Source organism: Leptosomus discolor, chromosome 11, assembly GCF_034619465.1.
Source record: "Leptosomus discolor isolate bLepDis1 chromosome 11, bLepDis1.hap2, whole genome shotgun sequence".
Lineage (NCBI taxonomy): Eukaryota > Metazoa > Chordata > Aves > Leptosomiformes > Leptosomidae > Leptosomus > Leptosomus discolor.
Genome location: NC_141401.1, coordinates 20,196,236 through 20,213,909, shown reverse-complemented (window position 1 = coordinate 20,213,909; position 17,674 = coordinate 20,196,236). Strand labels below are relative to the sequence as shown.

At 38.4% G+C, this 17,674-nt stretch overlaps 1 protein-coding gene across 5 annotated transcripts in view; it reads left to right on the top strand.

Annotated features, from left to right (window-relative positions):
• HERC1 (HECT and RLD domain containing E3 ubiquitin protein ligase family member 1) overlaps positions 1-17,674 on the top strand; it is an 83,755-nt gene that overhangs the window by 37,542 nt on the left and 28,539 nt on the right. For 4 of the 5 annotated variants that reach the window (XM_009952760.2, XM_086471522.1, XM_086471524.1 and 1 more), the window contains exons 30-45: positions 683-838; positions 1,066-1,172; positions 1,410-1,520; positions 1,601-1,777; positions 2,717-2,956; positions 3,163-3,246; positions 4,361-4,881; positions 8,034-8,809; positions 9,924-10,122; positions 11,094-11,254; positions 12,826-12,942; positions 13,105-13,336; positions 14,522-14,646; positions 14,914-15,134; positions 16,364-16,632; positions 17,150-17,202. In XM_009952760.2, the coding sequence (XP_009951062.2) occupies positions 683-838; positions 1,066-1,172; positions 1,410-1,520; positions 1,601-1,777; positions 2,717-2,956; positions 3,163-3,246; positions 4,361-4,881; positions 8,034-8,809; positions 9,924-10,122; positions 11,094-11,254; positions 12,826-12,942; positions 13,105-13,336; positions 14,522-14,646; positions 14,914-15,134; positions 16,364-16,632; positions 17,150-17,202 (3,549 nt within the window). The remainder of the gene's footprint in view (positions 1-682; positions 839-1,065; positions 1,173-1,409; positions 1,521-1,600; positions 1,778-2,716; positions 2,957-3,162; positions 3,247-4,360; positions 4,882-8,033; positions 8,810-9,923; positions 10,123-11,093; positions 11,255-12,825; positions 12,943-13,104; positions 13,337-14,521; positions 14,647-14,913; positions 15,135-16,363; positions 16,633-17,149; positions 17,203-17,674) is intronic. The other variant, XM_086471525.1, reaches the window with a different exon arrangement.

Here is a 17,674-nt window from a genome sequence, read left to right as displayed (position 1 = left end):
AGAAGACCATGGTGAAGCAGGTAGTCCATCTGCAGGCTGTGTAAGACCCCTGCCAGAGCAGGTGGCTATGCCTTGAAGGAAGCTGCGGCCTATGGAGAGCCCATGCACGAGCACATTTCTAGCAGGAGCTGTGGCTTGTCGGGGACTCGCACTGGAGCAGTCTGTTCCTGAAGGACTGTATCCCATGGGAAAGGATCCACAGTGGAGCAGTTCTTGAAGAACTGCAGCCTATGGGAAGGACCCAGTATGGAGCAGGAGTAGTAGAGAAGAAGTGTTGTGAAGTGACCACAACCCCCTCGCATTCCCAATCCCTCTACTCTGCTTGGAGGTGGGGAGGTAGAAGAGTTAGGAGTGAAGCTGAGCCGACAAAGAAGGGATGGTTTGGGGCAAAGTGTTTTAATTTTGTCCTACTCTGTTTTTCATTGCCAATAAATTAAATTAGTCTTCCCCAAGTTAAGTCTGCTTTGCCCATGACAGTAACTGGTACATAATTCACTGCCCTCATCTTGACCCACAAGTTTTTCATCTTATTTTCTCCCCCTGTCTTACTGAGAAGTGGAAGTGAGAGAGCAGCTTGGTGGGCACCTGTCAGCCAGCTAAGGTTAATAGCCAGCCATCATGTACTGCTAGTAAGGTTGTAGTAACAAGGTTGTAAATGAAAACTTTTAATTTAACTTCCTAGCTGCCCTCCGAAAGCAACATGCAGCGGAATTGCACCTAGGAGACTTCCTTGTTTTCTTACGTAGAGTTGTGTCTTCAAAAGCAATTCAGTCAAAAATGGCGTCTCCAAAATGGACAGAAGTACTTCTTAACATCGCTTCTCAGAAGTGTTGCTCAGGTATGAGCTTTTCAAAATGTGCTCAATGGTTACTTGCATTTCTGTAGCGCAGTTCCTAAAAATAGGTAGAACATGTGTTACTTAGTGAACAACTAAAACTAACTTCAGTAGATGTATGCAAGTTACACTTTGGAGAGTTCTGCACTGGTGGCGTACAGCTGGTGTCGTAGGTACGTGCCTGATGCAGAAGTCACTTACAGCTTATTAACATATTGTTCCATCTTTAGGAGTTCCATTGGTTGGCAATTTGAGGACTAGACTTCTTGCACTTCATGTACTAGAAGCTGTGTTACCTGCTTGTGAATCTGGCGTTGAAGATGATCAAATGGCTCAGGTCTTTATTTTATTATAAGCTTTTACACCTGTTTCTTCAAAAAGTCTCACTAAACTTTTAAGTGTTTCATAGCTTTGTTCAGAATCCAAATCAAGTGAGGCTCAGTGTAGATATTTGCTTCTCTAAGAGCGCTAAATATTTTGACATTTATACCTACAAAGCAAAGTAAAACAGTATTATACTTTGTTGTCCTCATCTTGGTTTTAAAATGAGCTGAATTATATTCTAATACACCAGGTTGTTGAACGATTATTCTCACTTCTGTCTGACTGCATGTGGGAGACTCCAATAGCTCAGGCTAAACATGCAATTCAAATAAAGGAGAAAGAACAAGAAATGAAGCTACAGGTAATGATGCTTTTACTTTCTCACTTGACTGAATGCAACTGAGTTACATTTACCACAAGTATTTATCCTATTTCTGATAGAAGCAAGGAGAGTCTGAAGATGAAGATGAGAATCTTCCCATACAGGAAGTGTCCTTTGACCCTGAGAAAGCTCAGTGCTGCATAGTGGAGAATGGGCAGATTCTTACTCATGGAAGTGGAGGTAAAGGATATGGTTTAGCATCCACTGGAGTTACTTCTGGGTGTTACCAGTGGAAGGTAGGTTGCATAAAAATGTATTTCTTAACTTCTCTTACTTTGTTTTGGAAATATACTATGATTTATAAACAGCTACCTGTGTTTTTTGCCTTATGACAACATTCTTGAGCAGGTGACATTTTGGCAGTTTATGGTTGGACTCGGTGATCTTAAGGGTCTTTTCCAACCTAAATCCTTCTATGATGCTATGATTTTTCAATCCGAAGTGAAGAGTTTGTGGCTGCTTTTGAGCACTTCCATTTGGGTATTTCAGTACCCAGACTGGAGACTGATTGTGTGTTGCATATTTGTAGAGGTGATGGTACTTGGCCCTAAGATCCAGAGTCAGCACTGAAGTGCATTGTCTTGTAAAAGTTACCTACTGAAATGTAGATTTTTGATTTTTTTCTGTAGAAAAACACTTCACACAACATTTTGTTTTCTTGCAAATAGATGCATCAGCCTGTCTGACTGACAAGACCAGCTTTTAATATGTCATCTGGGGTGATTTGTTTTAGGAATATTAGATGCATACACATCTTTGAGCATAAAAGTTTACTTCTTTTTTTACTTGAATCTGTGTAAATCACTCGCTGTGAACATGAGGAGTAAAGCTTATGTATTTCTGTAATATTATTTTTGGCACTTGTAACCCAACTTCTGGGTGTGTATGTTTTGAGTCTGGAAAAAAAGCCAACTTCTTTGTGTATTTACATACAGTTTTCCTAATTACTAATAGGTTAAGTTTAAATGACTTGTTAGTGACTGACCTTACACACCAAGATGTTGTTTTAGAGGTAGAGCTTGATTTTAGCTTCTTATTTTTTATTTATTAAAAGCTTCTGAGTAGAAGAGTTGTAAGTATACATAAATATGTGCAAGGTAAATTTTCATTGCTTTATTGTGTTACAATGTATGTTCTTGACTTTTTTGCCCTGTTTGTTTTGTTTTGCCTGCTAGTTCTACATTGTGAAGGAGAATCGAGGCAATGAAGGCACATGTGTAGGAGTTTCTCGCTGGCCAGTACATGATTTTAACCATCGCACTACCTCAGATATGTGGCTATATAGAGCCTATAGTGGTAACCTTTATCACAATGGAGAGCAAACCTTGACTCTGTCCAGCTTTACCCAAGGAGATTTCATCACATGCGTATTGGATATGGAAGCAAGAACGATTTCCTTTGGTAAAAATGGAGAGGTATTTAACATCAATTGGTTTTTTTGGTGTTTTTTGCAACAGTAATTTGGCATGGATATTTTATATAAAGCTAAGCATGATAGTTAAGACACATGATAGTTTCACTACTTACAAGGATTATTATACAGGTATAACTGTGTCACATTTCATATTTTTACTTGTTAAGATGTTCTAAGTTTGATGTTTTGTGTTTTGTTTTCAATTAGGAGCCAAAACTAGCTTTTGAAGATGTGGATGCAGCGGAGTTGTACCCTTGTGTTATGTTCTATAGCAGTAATCCAGGAGAGAAGGTAACTTAAATGTTCACCTGCAAATGTTCATACTGGTTTTGGCTGGGATAAAGTCAGTGTTCTTCATAACAGCCCATATTGTGCTGGTTTGGATTTTTGACCAAAACAGTGTTGATAATGTGCAGTGTTTTAGCTATTGCTGAACAATGTTTACAGAGCATCGAGGCTTTCTTGGGTTCTTGCTCTGTCCCTCGCAGCAAGTAGGTTGAGGGTGGGCAAGAGGCTGGGAGGGACTGCAGCCAGTCAGCTCACTTAAAGTGATCAAAGGGGTATTTCATACGATATAACATCATGCACAGCAGTAAAACTGCAGGGACATTTGCCGGGGGTTTCTGTTGCTCAAGGACTGTCTGGGCATCAGTCAGCTGATGGGGAGTGATTGCATTTTGCATCACTTGTTTTTCTTTGTTTTGTATAATTTTGTGTGTGTCCCTCTCCCCCCCTCTTATTTATGATACTTTCTTTGTCTCAGCCCACGAGCTTTCTCAATTCTGCCCTTCTGATTCTCCTCAGTATCCTACTGTGAGGAGTGATTGAGTGGCTGTGTGGGGCTTAGATGCCTTACTGGGCTTAACCCTTAACAAGAGGTCATAGGTTTATCCTTTCCTTTCTGTTCTCTGTGTCAGTGTTATGGATGTTGCGTTTTTTGGGGGTGAGGGTGGTAGCTAACAAGTGCTAGAATGTCACTGATTATTCATTTTGGTTTATGACATACATAGCACTACATTACTTGCACTCTAGCTAGACTTTTCATAAGTTCCTATATTGGTCAATCTGTTCCAAATTTAAGATGTATTTTATTATTTAGAATTGATTTACAGACTTAATGTTCTACACATAAAATTGCGTTCCCCAGAAACCAAGGAGAATGTAGTATTAGGAATTCCAGATAGTCTTATGTGAGAGACCATGAGTTGTTGTAATTTCAGCATCCTTGTATTTGAAGGGGTGCAGGTTTTGATCAATGTTAAGGTGGATTTCCTGGGGATCCCAAGCAAAAAAAAGTCAATGCTAATAATTTTTCTATTCAGCAGGAGACTCCTGTATTTATAAAATGAGCTTCTTCAGGTACATTGAGAAGGTAACTTTTAAACTATTCTCTTTAAACACTTAGGTGAAAATCTGTGATATGCAGATGCGTGGTACACCAAGAGATTTGCTACCTGGTGACCCCATCTGTAGTCCTGTTGCTGCAGTGCTGGCAGAAGCCACTATCCAACTCATTCGTATCCTTCATCGCACAGACCGTTGGACACACTGCATCAATAAAAAAATGATGGAAAGACTGACTAAAATCAAAACATGTCTTAAAGAAGCAGGCCAAAAGCTGAAGAAAAGTCGCTCAGTTCAAAGTCGAGAAGAGAATGAGATGAGAGAGGAGAAAGAAAATAAAGAGGAGGAGAAAAGCAAGCATAGTAGGCATGGTCTGGCTGACCTTTCAGAACTGCAGTTGAAGATGCTCTGTGTGGAGGTGTGGCCTGTTCTGGCAGTAATTGGTGGAGTTGATGCTGGTCTTAGAGTTGGAGGTCGATGTGTACACAAGCAAACTGGACGTCATGCCACCTTGCTTGGAGTAGTGAAGGAAGGCAGTACATCTGCCAAGGTCCAGTGGGATGAAGCAGAGATTACTATCAGGTATGCTTCTTTCTTACACGTTTCACTGTCTACTGGTGTTTTGTGCTTGGAAGTCTTCAGAAGTAACATACATTTTACATTGGAGTAATTTTGATCAAATATTTTAAGCTTAGACTACAACATTTGGCTTTTTAAAACAAACAAATATTATGAGTTAAATTTTTATACTACTTAGTAATAAAATGCCTTGTTTTGGATTGATAAGCATCATTAGACTTCTTAGCTTTGGCCTCTAGGTTTCAGAGTTGGAATGTGACCAGCTTGCCATTTTTCCTAGATTTGAAGATGAGTATTGTTTTAGAATTGGTATGATTGGCTAATGAAAACATTATTGCTGTCTTAATTTATTACAGCTTCTTGCTTACATATGTAAAGGACACAAATTTTTACTGGGGGTTGATGCACAGATTTCTTGTAAATGGTGAACCTGGTTCTGAAGAGAGACCTGATTCAGTTTATCAGAGTTGAGAGTAGGTGTCTGTGCTGCATTGTCATGCCCTTCTTAGGGGACTGGAAATTGCTGTGGGGCTTGAGGAGTGGTTAAGGTTAAGAGATGAGAGGATTCTCTCTTCTTAATGGGCTAGATGATGGTGTTCAAATTAATGCTGCCTCAAAGTAGTGTTTGTTCATTCTCTGACCTGCCTTAGAGAGCTAAAGGAATACCTCTGTAGTAGATGTTAACACTCTGGAGTTGTTCTGTAGAAGATGATGAGAATTAAGGAGGAGGTTGGAAAGAGACTCCTTTTTCCACCTATCTTGCAGACGCGCCTTCAAAGGTGTTGTGGTTTAAGCCCACCCAGCTGGCAACAAAGCACCATACAGCCGCTTGCTCATTCCTGAGCCCCGCCTGCCCTCGGTAGGATGGGGAGGAGAAAATAAAACCAAAAGGCTCGAGTGTCAAGGCAAAGGACAGGGAAGGCTCACTCACCAGTTATGGTCGTGGGGAAAAAACAGACTTTACTTGGGAAAACAACATCAATTTAATTTAAACACCACTACCACCACCAATTTGCCAGTCAAATCAGAGCAGGATAGTGAGAAATACAACAAGATCTTAAAAACACCTTCCCCCCCACCTCTCCCTTCTTCCTAGGCTCAGCTCTGCTCCCGATTTCTCTACCTCCTCCCCTCCAGCAGCACAGGGGAGTGGGGAATGGGGGTTTTGGTCAGTTCATCATGCATGGTCTCCACCACTCCATCCTACTCAGGGAGAGGGCTCCTCGCAGTCCTCCCCTGCTCCAACATGGCATCCCTCCCATGGGAGACAGCCCTCCACGAACTTCTCCCATGTGAGTCCTTCCCACGGGGCTGCAGCTCTTCACCAACTGCTCCAGTGTGGGTCCCTTCTGCAGGCTGCAGTCCTAGTGAGGGGCTGCTCCAGCGCAGGCTTCCTTGGGATCAGAGTCGCCTTTGGGTGCAGCCATCTGCTCCGGCCTGCGGTCCTCCCGAGGCTGCTGGTGGGCATCTGCTCCACCATTAATCTCCATGGGCTGCAGGGGCAGCCTGCCATCTTGCCATGGGCTGCAGGGGAATCTCTGCTCTGGCAAACCTTCTCCCTGTCCTTCTTCACTGATCTGGGTGTCCCCATGGCTGTTTCTCTGACATCCCCCTCCTCTCCTCCACTCCCAAAACAAAGAGACTTGCCCAACAGGTTTTTCCCTCTTAAATACATTTATACACAGAGGTGTTGATTGTCTCAGCTTTGGCCAGAGATGGGTCAGAATTGGAGCTGGGGGGAGCTTCTGGAAGCCTCTGCTAGGAGCCACCTCTGTAGCCCCCATCCCCTGCTACCGAAACCCTGCCAGACACAAATCTAAGAGAAAAGGGAAGGCACTTGAAACGAAGCTTGTGGCTCCTGTGGGCTCTCTGGCGCTCTCACAGGAGTTGCCTATGTTTTTGTGTGGAAAAGACTGGATACACTAAATTTCTTAAGCTCCTTCTGGCTATAGTTGAACCATAGTCTTCCGGAGCAGTTGAGCAGTAATTATTTTTTTTGCCACCAGTTACAATTACATTCTGGAACAACTGAGGTCAGTTCACCTCTTGGAACCTCCTCCTCCTCTTCTTAGAACTGTTGCAACATTATGCATATTTGGTCTTTATGCAAAGGCTTTGTCACTTTAACTAGATATACTGAAGTGCAATCAATTGTCAAATTTAGTTCCAGATGTAAATTCTTTCAAGTATGCCCATGTTACAGCATAGCCTTAAAATAAGTGTGCCCTTAAAATAATTGGAAATATTATTTGAGTGAAGTGGTACAACACTTGAACATAGGCAAGCTCCTGGTGATGCATTAAATTAAGTTCAGAGTGTACCTTCTTAGTTAAAACCAGGCTAAAGCTTGCTTTCATTTTCGGGTAGAAGTTTGCATTGTAAGATGGGAAAACATTTTGGGATAATAAGAGGCATATTTAAAAGTCCTTTATCTGCTGGATGTATGGGAAATAAGAGATGCATGGAAATACAGGCTGGTGAATTTTTGTCCTGCTTAGAGTGAAAATTAGTCAAGTGTAACAGTCCTAAATAATACAAAAAATTATCACTGAATATAGATGGACAGAGAGACAGACATGAATTATGTGACCTATGTTTTTTAAAAGTTAACGTCCTCTCCAAGTAATCTGTCCTCGCGTAACCAGAGACAGAATTGTCATAAGCTATCAGTAGTGTGCTCCTTGTGATGAGTAGTTGGACAGGAATGTGAGGTCAATCAAAGCTTTTCCTCAATGTGAAAAAGTTTAGGGTTGTTTTCTTTCTAAGCTTTTATACCTGTTCACAAATTCAGCTCAGATGTGGTGATAAAATTTGGCTTAAGGTAGTTTTTTCTTACTAGAAGTCTGTTACATATTTCTAAATAATATAGCAGAAATCTCTGTCAGCACGGAATTGATAGCTCCTATGATGTTTCTGGGTTTTAACACTTATTGTTGAAAACCTCTGCATGCTTTGTTGCCTTTACTCTGATACCATATCTCCCCATTTTCTGTTTCATAACCTCATTTTCCCCTGTTTGCATTTAATTTTTAGAATTGGTTTGTTTATTTTATTAAATATATTTTACATCTTGCTTTGCCTACATTATTTCCTGTACTTTCCTCCTGTCTCTCCCTCACTTGCTTTTTCCTGTGTCATTCTGATCTTTATTAAAGCTTCCCAACTTTTTGGTCGCCTAGTGATACTCCATTGTATAATCTGGAGCCCTGTGAACCACTGCCTTTTGATGTTGCAAGATTTCGTGGGCTGACAGCTACTGTATTGCTGGACCTTACCTATCTGACTGGTATTCATGAAGATACGGGAAAGCAAAGCACCAAGCGACATGAGAAAAAACACAGACATGAATCTGAAGATAAAGGGGAAATGGACCAGAAAACAGAGGGTGATATTGCATCAGATACACGATTAGGACAAAGTGCTGATGATAACAAAGGACATAGCGCTACAAGCTCTAAGTCGGAAAATGAAATTGCTTCCTTTTCTTTAGAACCATCAGCACTAGGTACGGAATCCCAACACCAACCTGCTGAAGGAAGAAAAAAGAATCATGAACATACTCAAAGAAATCATGATATAGTGCAGTCAGAAATCAGAGCAGTACAGCTATCTTATCTTTATCTCGGGGCAATGAAGTCACTTAGCGTTCTTCTTAGTTGTAGTAAATATGCTGAACTACTCTTAATACCAAAAGTCCTGGCAGAAAATGGTCACAACTCTGATTGTGCTAGTTCTCCAGTTGTCCATGAAGATGTTGAAATGCGTGCTGCCTTGCAGTTCCTGATGCGACACATGGTGAAACGGGCAGTCATGCGTTCACCGATTAAAAGAGCTCTAGGACTGGCAGATTTGGAACGAGCACAGGCCATGATCTACAAATTAGTGGTTCATGGTTTGCTGGAGGATCAGTTTGGTGGCAGACTTAAACAAGGTACGTTTTCAAAATTATGGAAGTATAATGCTAATTATTTTTTTGAAATTATTAGTAACAATGATAATACAAGTAACATAATCTTGTAACTTTGTGGTGATTATACTTCAGAGGAATCTTAATGGGATAGAGAAATTTTACAAAGATGTTTTGCGGTTTTATAAATACAGTACTGACTTTTTACTTTTTCCTCAGTTCCTTATTTGAATAAAAAGTGAATGCATATCAGTCAATCAGAAATATGAGTTCCTAATTCATCTTTAATACTTTTTAAAAATGAGCAGTTCTGCATTTACTTGTCAGAAGGATTTGTGTGTGATGTAAATGTCATAAAGTTAATTGTTGTTGAATGTGATTGTATGCAGTCATGTTAACAGATAGTGTTGAGCGTGTGTATGTTCAGGATGTAAATAACCTATGTTTCTGTCTGTGAAAATCTCTCAATCAGTTGTGAGGTTTTGGTTTTAGGGTTTTGATTTCTGGGGATTTTTCTGAAGATATTTGACATGGCACTACAGGAGCTGAAGAGAAAATATGTATTATTAGTTTCCTTCTTAAAAATACATGTATTACAGTCTGCATCTTCAGGGAAACCGTTTAAATCAGTTTAAACAAAGAAAAAAGTATAAAATATTAAAGCTAATTACTGTGCTATCTGGTTCCTTAATGTCTTAAGAACTTCTAAACCAACCAAAAAAAAATCCTCCAAAAATCTGTTACTTACACAGCTGAGTTAAAAATAGCTTTATAGTTAATAAGTTGTATTTCCATATATGAGACTTCTTTCTCTTTTGCCTATGAGAATAATCCTGGCTGTTAAAATTTGGAATCTAAATCTAAATATCATAAGCTGTAACCAAGTAAGTGGCTTCTGTTACCACCTGGAAAGACTTGTTTACTGTTTACATTATATTGGTATGCCAACAGCAAGAACCAGTAGACTGATTTCTCTATGTAAGTCCATGAGTTACTGGCAGAAGTATTTGTATGGTGTGCATTCCTGGGGGGCGGGATTTTAAGTAATGACAGCTATTTTTGAAAGTTTAACCACAGCTACTATTTTGCTTTACGTGATTATATTAATGTTCCTGTAACGTCCTTTTTTCTGTTGCAGAAGTAGATCAACAAGTAGAAGAAGGTGATCAGTCTCAGCAAGCCCAAACACCAGTTACAACCAGCCCTTCTGCTTCTAGCACAACATCTTTCATGAGCAGCTCTCTGGAGGATACTACCACTGCTACTACTCCAGTAACTGATACTGAAACTGTTCCAGCTTCAGAATCACCTGGTGTTATGCCTCTCAGTCTTCTTAGGTAAAATATCTTTATTTTTAGCATGTATGATTTTGTGGGTTTAGAGAAACAGTTGTGTGGTTTATATACAATATGTCTTTAGCTGTCTAAGCCTTTGAAAATTACAATATTTGTTTTTACTACCAAGAACTTCCTCTCCAGAGGGCAGAGTTTAATTCGTTACCTTGCCTTGCAGGACATGTGATACTAGAAACAAGAAACTGTTAAGCTTTTAGTGTACACTGTGTATGTATATAACATCTGAATTCTTCAAGACAGGAGAAAATACCTTCCTTATGTTGTCCTTCAATTCTCATGTTTATTTGGTGTAGTTTAAATTACAAACCTGAAATTATATATTTCTGATAGATAGTTGTTGATTCTCAAACCAGAGTAGATCTTAGTTTGTAGGTAACATCCTGCAAGCTAAGACCTCATTTCATCCTGCCCTCACATACTGAAATGGAAGTGAGATAAAGTTAGTTAATCTGCAGAGGCTATTTGTGATGTAGAAGGAAATCTGCTTTACATTGGATAGAGTCCTCTTCTAAGTTTATTAATTCTGTTGATGTATCTGACCTCTGTTCTTAGAGATTTTGCAGATATGATTTGACAAAAGCCACAAGTACGTCCTGTTACCAGGGCAGTGAAAGTAAAATACTCACCTGATTTAGTAGTCAGGCTGAGTTCAGAACAAAGCGGGGAAGAGTGTTTACTTCTCTCTTATCTCCTACGACAGCTCTTGGTCTGTGAGAGGTTTTCTTTTAGGTGCATACCTAGAATTTAGCTTTGCAGGCAAAGGTGGTAGGAATGAGCTGTTCCGACAGGGTTTATCTGCCTGCTCCGAGGTATGTATTGTGCCTTACCCTTACAAAATTCAATTGCTGTAAAGTATGACTTGCCAAGTGCACTCTAATTTGGTGTATTTCTTGTGTCAGACCTTTTTCAGCATAGCTCTTTCTAATATAAATGTATATTGTTCTTTTTTAAAGGCAAATGTTCTCCAGTTATCCTACTACAACTGTACTTCCAGCACGACGTGCTCAGACTCCTCCAATATCTTCTTTACCAACATCTCCTTCAGATGAAGTTGGAAGAAGGCAAAGTTTGACTTCTCCTGATTCCCAGTCTGCAAGGCCTGCCAATCGTACAGGTAAACTTGTAGTCAATATAGATAGAAGTGTGGACAAATGAGTAAATTCACAGTTTTTAGACATTGAAAACCAACAGGATTTCTTTTGAATGCAACCTAACATGCAAAGCATTGTTGAAAACCTTTTAATGACTATCTTAGGACAAAAAGCTGTAGATTGCCTAGCTGTAGACTTTATCAAGCAAATTAAATTAGTTTTTAAAAGATGTGGAATAGATTACAGACTGCATGTGTAAATCGAGAATGCAGTATCATTGGTAATTACTTCAAACGGTTATTCTGATTTGGGCTTGTTTCCTTGGTTGTGTGCTACTGTTTAGAGCACTGATTTTCTACCTTTTCTTAGATCATACACCACACAGAAAACAGAATTGGTGTATTTTATGATATGTACACCAGTATAGCTCCTTCCAGCTGATCTTGTTTAATGAGATAGAAAGGGCTGTCCAGCCTCCATGGGCTCCTCATGCTTTGTCTGGAATTGCGTGAAGGCAATGGGAGGCTTCTGTTCATAGAAGTCATATTACTGCCTGCACCATACTACTTAAAACAGAAACTTGCTCTATTCCAGTGTATGTACAGAGAGGGAGGCTGCGCAAATTGTTGTGTGAGAATCGTCTGAGTATAGTGACGCAGAGGAGATAATACTGAACAAAAAACCACATGTCCATATGAGCGTGTTTTGTATTAAATGAATTGAAGAGACTGACTTAATGTATATTCTCCAGATTTCATACTTGGTGCTGAGAAACAAAGCCCATGTTTTAAAACTCTGGACTGATACAATTGTTTATTCTTGCTCTGACATCCATGCTGTTAGTTGGGTCTTTTAGCTGTTCCGTGCTGTGTTAGCTGTTTCATTTGTTACATAGCAACTTGTCTGCTCAGTTTCGCATCTCTTTTCTTTTTTCTTTTTTTTTTTTTTAACGAGATGACTTGCTTCTAGTCATGATACTGTCTTCACAGCAGTGTTTGTTAGTACATTCATTCAAGATGCTTTCATTGATCAGACCTCACTTTTACGGCAAATGATAGGGAAACTGTGTGTTTTTTGGGTAGTAACTGACCTTTTTGGAGTCCCTTGAAGGACACTCTGCACAGAAATATAGCTATCATCTGTGAAAAGATTTTCCAGATATGTCATCAGCTTGGTTGAGATCTCTTTCTGTACCTTAAGAGGAATGTGTATTGGTGTGATCTGATAACATTTGGGAAACTTGATGATTTGGACAACTTTATCTAGTCTACCTAAATATAAATCAAATATGTAATTTGATACAGTTCTAAATGGAAATAAACTTCTTAGAAATATCTTAAAAAAAATAACTCTTTGAATATCATCAGTATCAGACTTGATTAATCAGAGGCTTGCATAGTATGTGTGTTACCAATAAGAATGAAGGCCATCAGGTTTCATTAGAGAAAGTATCTTACTTTGTGGAAAATAGTAGAGAGGAAAGTTAAGAGCCGTTACTCCCTTGTTTGAAGCTAATATATCAAAGTAAGGTCTGGTGAAGTAACACTAAAGAAAGATTTATGCACTTTACATTTAATGTTTTCTATCTTTTAAGCTTTGTCTGATCCAAGCAGCCGACTTTCAACATCCCCTCCTCCTCCTGCCATTGCTGTTCCATTGTTAGAAATGGGGTTCTCCCTCAGGCAAATTGCAAAAGCTATGGAAGCTACAGGTAATCTATACCTATAATATCAGTTTAAACTGAAAAATTAGCTAAACTTGAAACACTTTTTTCCAATGGAATACTTAATGTTTAAGTTCTATAACCATTTATGGGGAAAAATTTGAGTTTTTCACATAATACAATTCTAAAGTGTAATTTTCCTGCTTTCAGGTGCCAGAGGAGAAGCAGATGCCCAGAATATCACAGTGCTGGCCATGTGGATGATAGAGCACCCTGGAAATGAAGATGATGAGGAGCCCCAGTCAGAAGGGACTGCAGATTCACGACATGGGACAATAGTCTCTGGAAGTGGTGGAAAATCTGGTGATCATTGTTATTTGCAGTCACCAGGTGATATCCCTTCTGCTGATGCCACTGAAATGGAGGAAGGCTTTAGTGAAAGGTAAAACGCAGTTTTCTTCTAATTCCTTGTAATCTGTTGCTGAAACCGAAAATCTCCCAAGTTTGTTGTTGCTGACAGAACATCACTTTGTAATGCCGCTTTTGGCTTCTGTTAGCACATAAGTAAAATCAAAGATGCGATTAAATTAGGTGTACATGGTGCATTTATTTTCCAGTACTGTTTGTGCACAGAACTGGGGAATAATGTAACTGAGCATCCTTCCTTCAAAAAAAAAAGAGAAAGGAGGAACAAAAAAAATGAGGGCATATAATTTCACCTATAAGACCTCATAATAAAGCAAAATTTCACTGGAGTGTTTTTCTTCAGTGTATTCATGAACACATATTTTTCTACATTTTTTCTTTTAAATTAATTCTTAGTTTGACCAGAGAGGGTGAAACTGAATTGAAGTTTACATTCTCAGTCACCTTCACAACCTTAGACCTAAGCTATTGATTAAACAAGGAGGAAAGATGGTTGGGGTTTTTTTGGTGGTGGTTTTTTTTTTTTCTTTTTAATCCTAAAAGTAGTGGTTATATTTTTAAGTAACACCTATTAGGAATCATACCAGCTTTTTTGTTAATAGGGAGGATGACAATTACAAGATGTATTTTGAGAACACTCGTTCAGATTCCTTGATCCTACTGAGTTTTTTAGGTTTCCTTCTGTTACTTTGTCCCAGCTAAACTGTTATTTCATGTACGACTCACAGATTTCAGTTGGGAGAAATAAACTAAGCAACAAGTGTTATTAAGTAACTTAAATTCAGGTTTTTCAAAAGATTTTGGGCAAAAGGGGGAATGACTGAGGCAGCGACAGTGGAAGTGTTGATTTTATTTCTTTTAAAAAGGAGAAGAAACCTAGTTTGAGCTGTAGTTAACCTTGACATGATAAAATGGGTGCTCTCCCAAAATTTCTGCCATGCTTAGGCACTATGGAAGCATCAAATAGGTGTTGACGTTGCTGATGTAATTTGTTTGAGGTAAATCTCACAGTCAAAAAGACAGTAAATATGTGCTGCAGTGGAACTGAAAATTCTTGAATTCCAAATAATCCTTGTTCCCTTCCTTGAAAGAAAGAAAGAAAAAAATGCCAGTAAATATGATCTTAGTATTTTTCCTTACTTACTGTATGTGGCTGTTTAAAACTTGGTTTGATTTACTTGTGAATTACAAATTCTTGTAGCCCTGATAATATGGATCACGTGGATAATGCAGCTTCTGCAAGTGGACTTCCTTCTAGAAGTCGGTCAGCTGTAACGAGAAGGCACAAATTTGATTTAGCTGCCCGAACATTGCTAGCACGTGCTGGTAAGTATGCTGAAAGACTTCCAAGGTCTTTGCTTATCTGGTAAATGAAGATGAGGGGCATTGGTACTCAGCATGAAAGTTACAAAACTCCATGTATGTGTATCAGTGTATATTTAACTTAGGTGTTTTATGTGCTAAGAAGTAGATTATGTTTAACAGAAGACTTAAAAAACAAAGCAAAAGGAAGTTGAAAATACAGGCATATTTCTTACATGCAAAAGAGCAAAATTAAAGTACTACTTTCCTTTTTTTTTTTCCCCACTTGAGCGGGATTATTCCGCTCTGTACAGGCCCACAGGAATCAGAGTCGAAGAGAAGGGATATCTTTGCAGCAAGATCCAGGGGCGCTTTATGACTTCAACTTGGATGAGGAGTTGGAAATTGACCTTGATGATGAAGCAATGGAAGCTATGTTTGGGCAAGACCTGGCTAGTGATAATGATATTCTGGGAATGTGGATCCCAGAGGTACTGGATTGGCCTACCTGGGTGTGTGTGACTGCAGCGGGGGCTGCTTTAACTTACTGCTTTTTGCATGTTCATGTTTTTAAACTTGAAGTAACATGCATATGCTTATACCCTGTTTGAAAATATCTAACTAAATGTCAGCAATGCTGCTTGTATTCTCTAGCTTCACTTTTGGATTAAGAATAGTGCTTTCTTCTGTTTTTTTGCTCTGCACTGCTACATGCACATAGTTTTTCTTCTCCCTCCCCAGAAAGATGAGAACAGAACTAGTATAGTTGTTGTTTTGATAATATCATTTAGAAATCAAGTGGGTGTTCCATATTGCTTAGCTGTATGAGATAACACACACAGTTATGAATGTTTGTTGTTGTTGTAGTAGTAATAGTAATAATAATAATAATAACAAGAACAACATCTGATCTGTAGCAACATAATTTGCACTTAAATCAGTTTTTCTTAATTTAGTTGTGTCATGCATTTCATTCTCTAGGAAGGATATGGTAACAGTCCTCACTCAGTTGTTGTATAGCCCAATAAAAATACATTTGAGGTGGAAACAAAATGTAACAACAGCAGCTTGTTAATCTTTAGATTATCTATGTCAAATTAGACAATGAACCCACAACACTAAGCTTTTTGTCTCCTAATTATGATGTTACCTGACTGATACAGAAACAAGTTTCAGTGAGCGTGTTGAATTTTTCAGAGCTTGTTTCACTGGAACATCACAATGAGATTACTGACTTAGGATAGAAATGTAATTATAGAAAAATGAAATTTATATTCCGACAAAACCTCAGAATTTATTGACACAAATTATAATTATTGTTGCTCGGTAAATGTAAAATCCAATTGAAAAAAACGGAATTATTTTTTCTTTGTTGGATATAATCTCAGCCAAGTTCTGAGGAGAACCAGGTAACTTAAAGACAGCAATGAATGTGAAGTATATGTGTTATATGTGAAAAGTTACGCTGTCAAGAATTTTGAGTCAGATCTGAACTTAAATAGGAAAATCTCATCCTCTGAAACTTTGCTTCCGAATGTTTTTCGTATTCTGAGATGGTCTGCTCTTCATTATATCATAAATTGTCTATTTCTGCTTTGTTTTTGTGCAAGATGACCATGTAATTATCACTCTGTGTGTAACAGAAAGGCGCAGGAACATCCACCTAAGAATATTGCTATATTTTACGTCTAATATGAAGATATTTATTCTGTACAAATAATGTGAAAATCTTACTCTGCAGCATGTTTGTGAAACTGAAGACAGAGAAGAAGTAGTGGTTTGTGAACTGTGTGAATCCAGTGTTGTCAGCTTCAATCAACACATGAAAAGAAACCACCCTGGCTGTGGTCGAAGTGCAAATCGCCAGGGCTATCGTAGCAATGGTTCTTATGTAGATGGATGGTTTGGTGGTGAATGTGGAAGCGGAAATCCTTACTATTTGTTGTGTGGCATCTGCAGAGAGAAATACTTGACCCTGAAGAGTAAATCTAAAACGTCAACTTCTGAAAGGTACAGAAATACAAGATAGTGGAATACTCTGTGTAAAGAAAGGATGTTTGCTAGCATCAGCATTTTAAGACTTTGTTTGAAGAAATCAAAATTCTTAGCAGAATTTGTCTTTGTTTTAACTGAGGCTTAAAATCGTTCTCTGTATTCAACAAATGCATATTTAGAAAAAAAGTTGTCATGATAATTCTGATTTTGAAATGAACAACAAGGAATTACTTCTTGGGATGTTGCTTACTCTTGTTGACTTTTGAGAACTTGCTTTTTCAATTTTGTCTGACAATACCAGTATTTTTTTTATAGGCCTTTCTCACATTAGAACTGCAAAATGCTTCCCCCCTCCACAGATGCTTTCAGAAACCCTTACATTTCTTTCTCTGTTATTAGCTGTTTCCAGAAATCATATGCATATTGACCTAACAGTAAAGTAAATTAATAGTAAACCAATTTTAAAATTATTATGCATATATGTAAAATATTAGAGCCATTCAGTTATTTTCTTTGTTATTTTTTCATACAGGTACAAAGGCCAGGCTCCTGATTTAATAGGTAAACAAGACAGTGTCTATGAAGGTATGTTTTTAAGTTGCTGAAGATACTAAGTACTTTGCACGTGCACAGTGTTTTATTTTTCCATAAAAAGTACTTCCATGCAAATAAACCTGTCATGAAACTGGACATGAAGGTATACTTTAAAATCTTCTTCAGGCTAGATGTAGTGTTTCAATTTTTTTTTTTTTTTTTTTTTTTTTAGTTTAAATGGGGAAAAAAATCAGTGACTTTTTTTTCCATATCTTTTATCCAAGTAGCTGAAATGGCAAATACCTAACTTTGGATGATACGGTATTGTAGGTAGGTGTTATAATCCAGAACTGCACGTACAAAGCCTTATGTTGAAATACATTTCTTCAGCTGCCTTTGTAGCAGAAGTTAGTTAGCATAAGTCTCAAACATCTGCCATTAGGCTTATTGTTACTTCTTCTACCTTTGTACTAAGGATGTACTGTGAGAAGTACCATGTACTGAGGATGGCTTTCACTTTAAA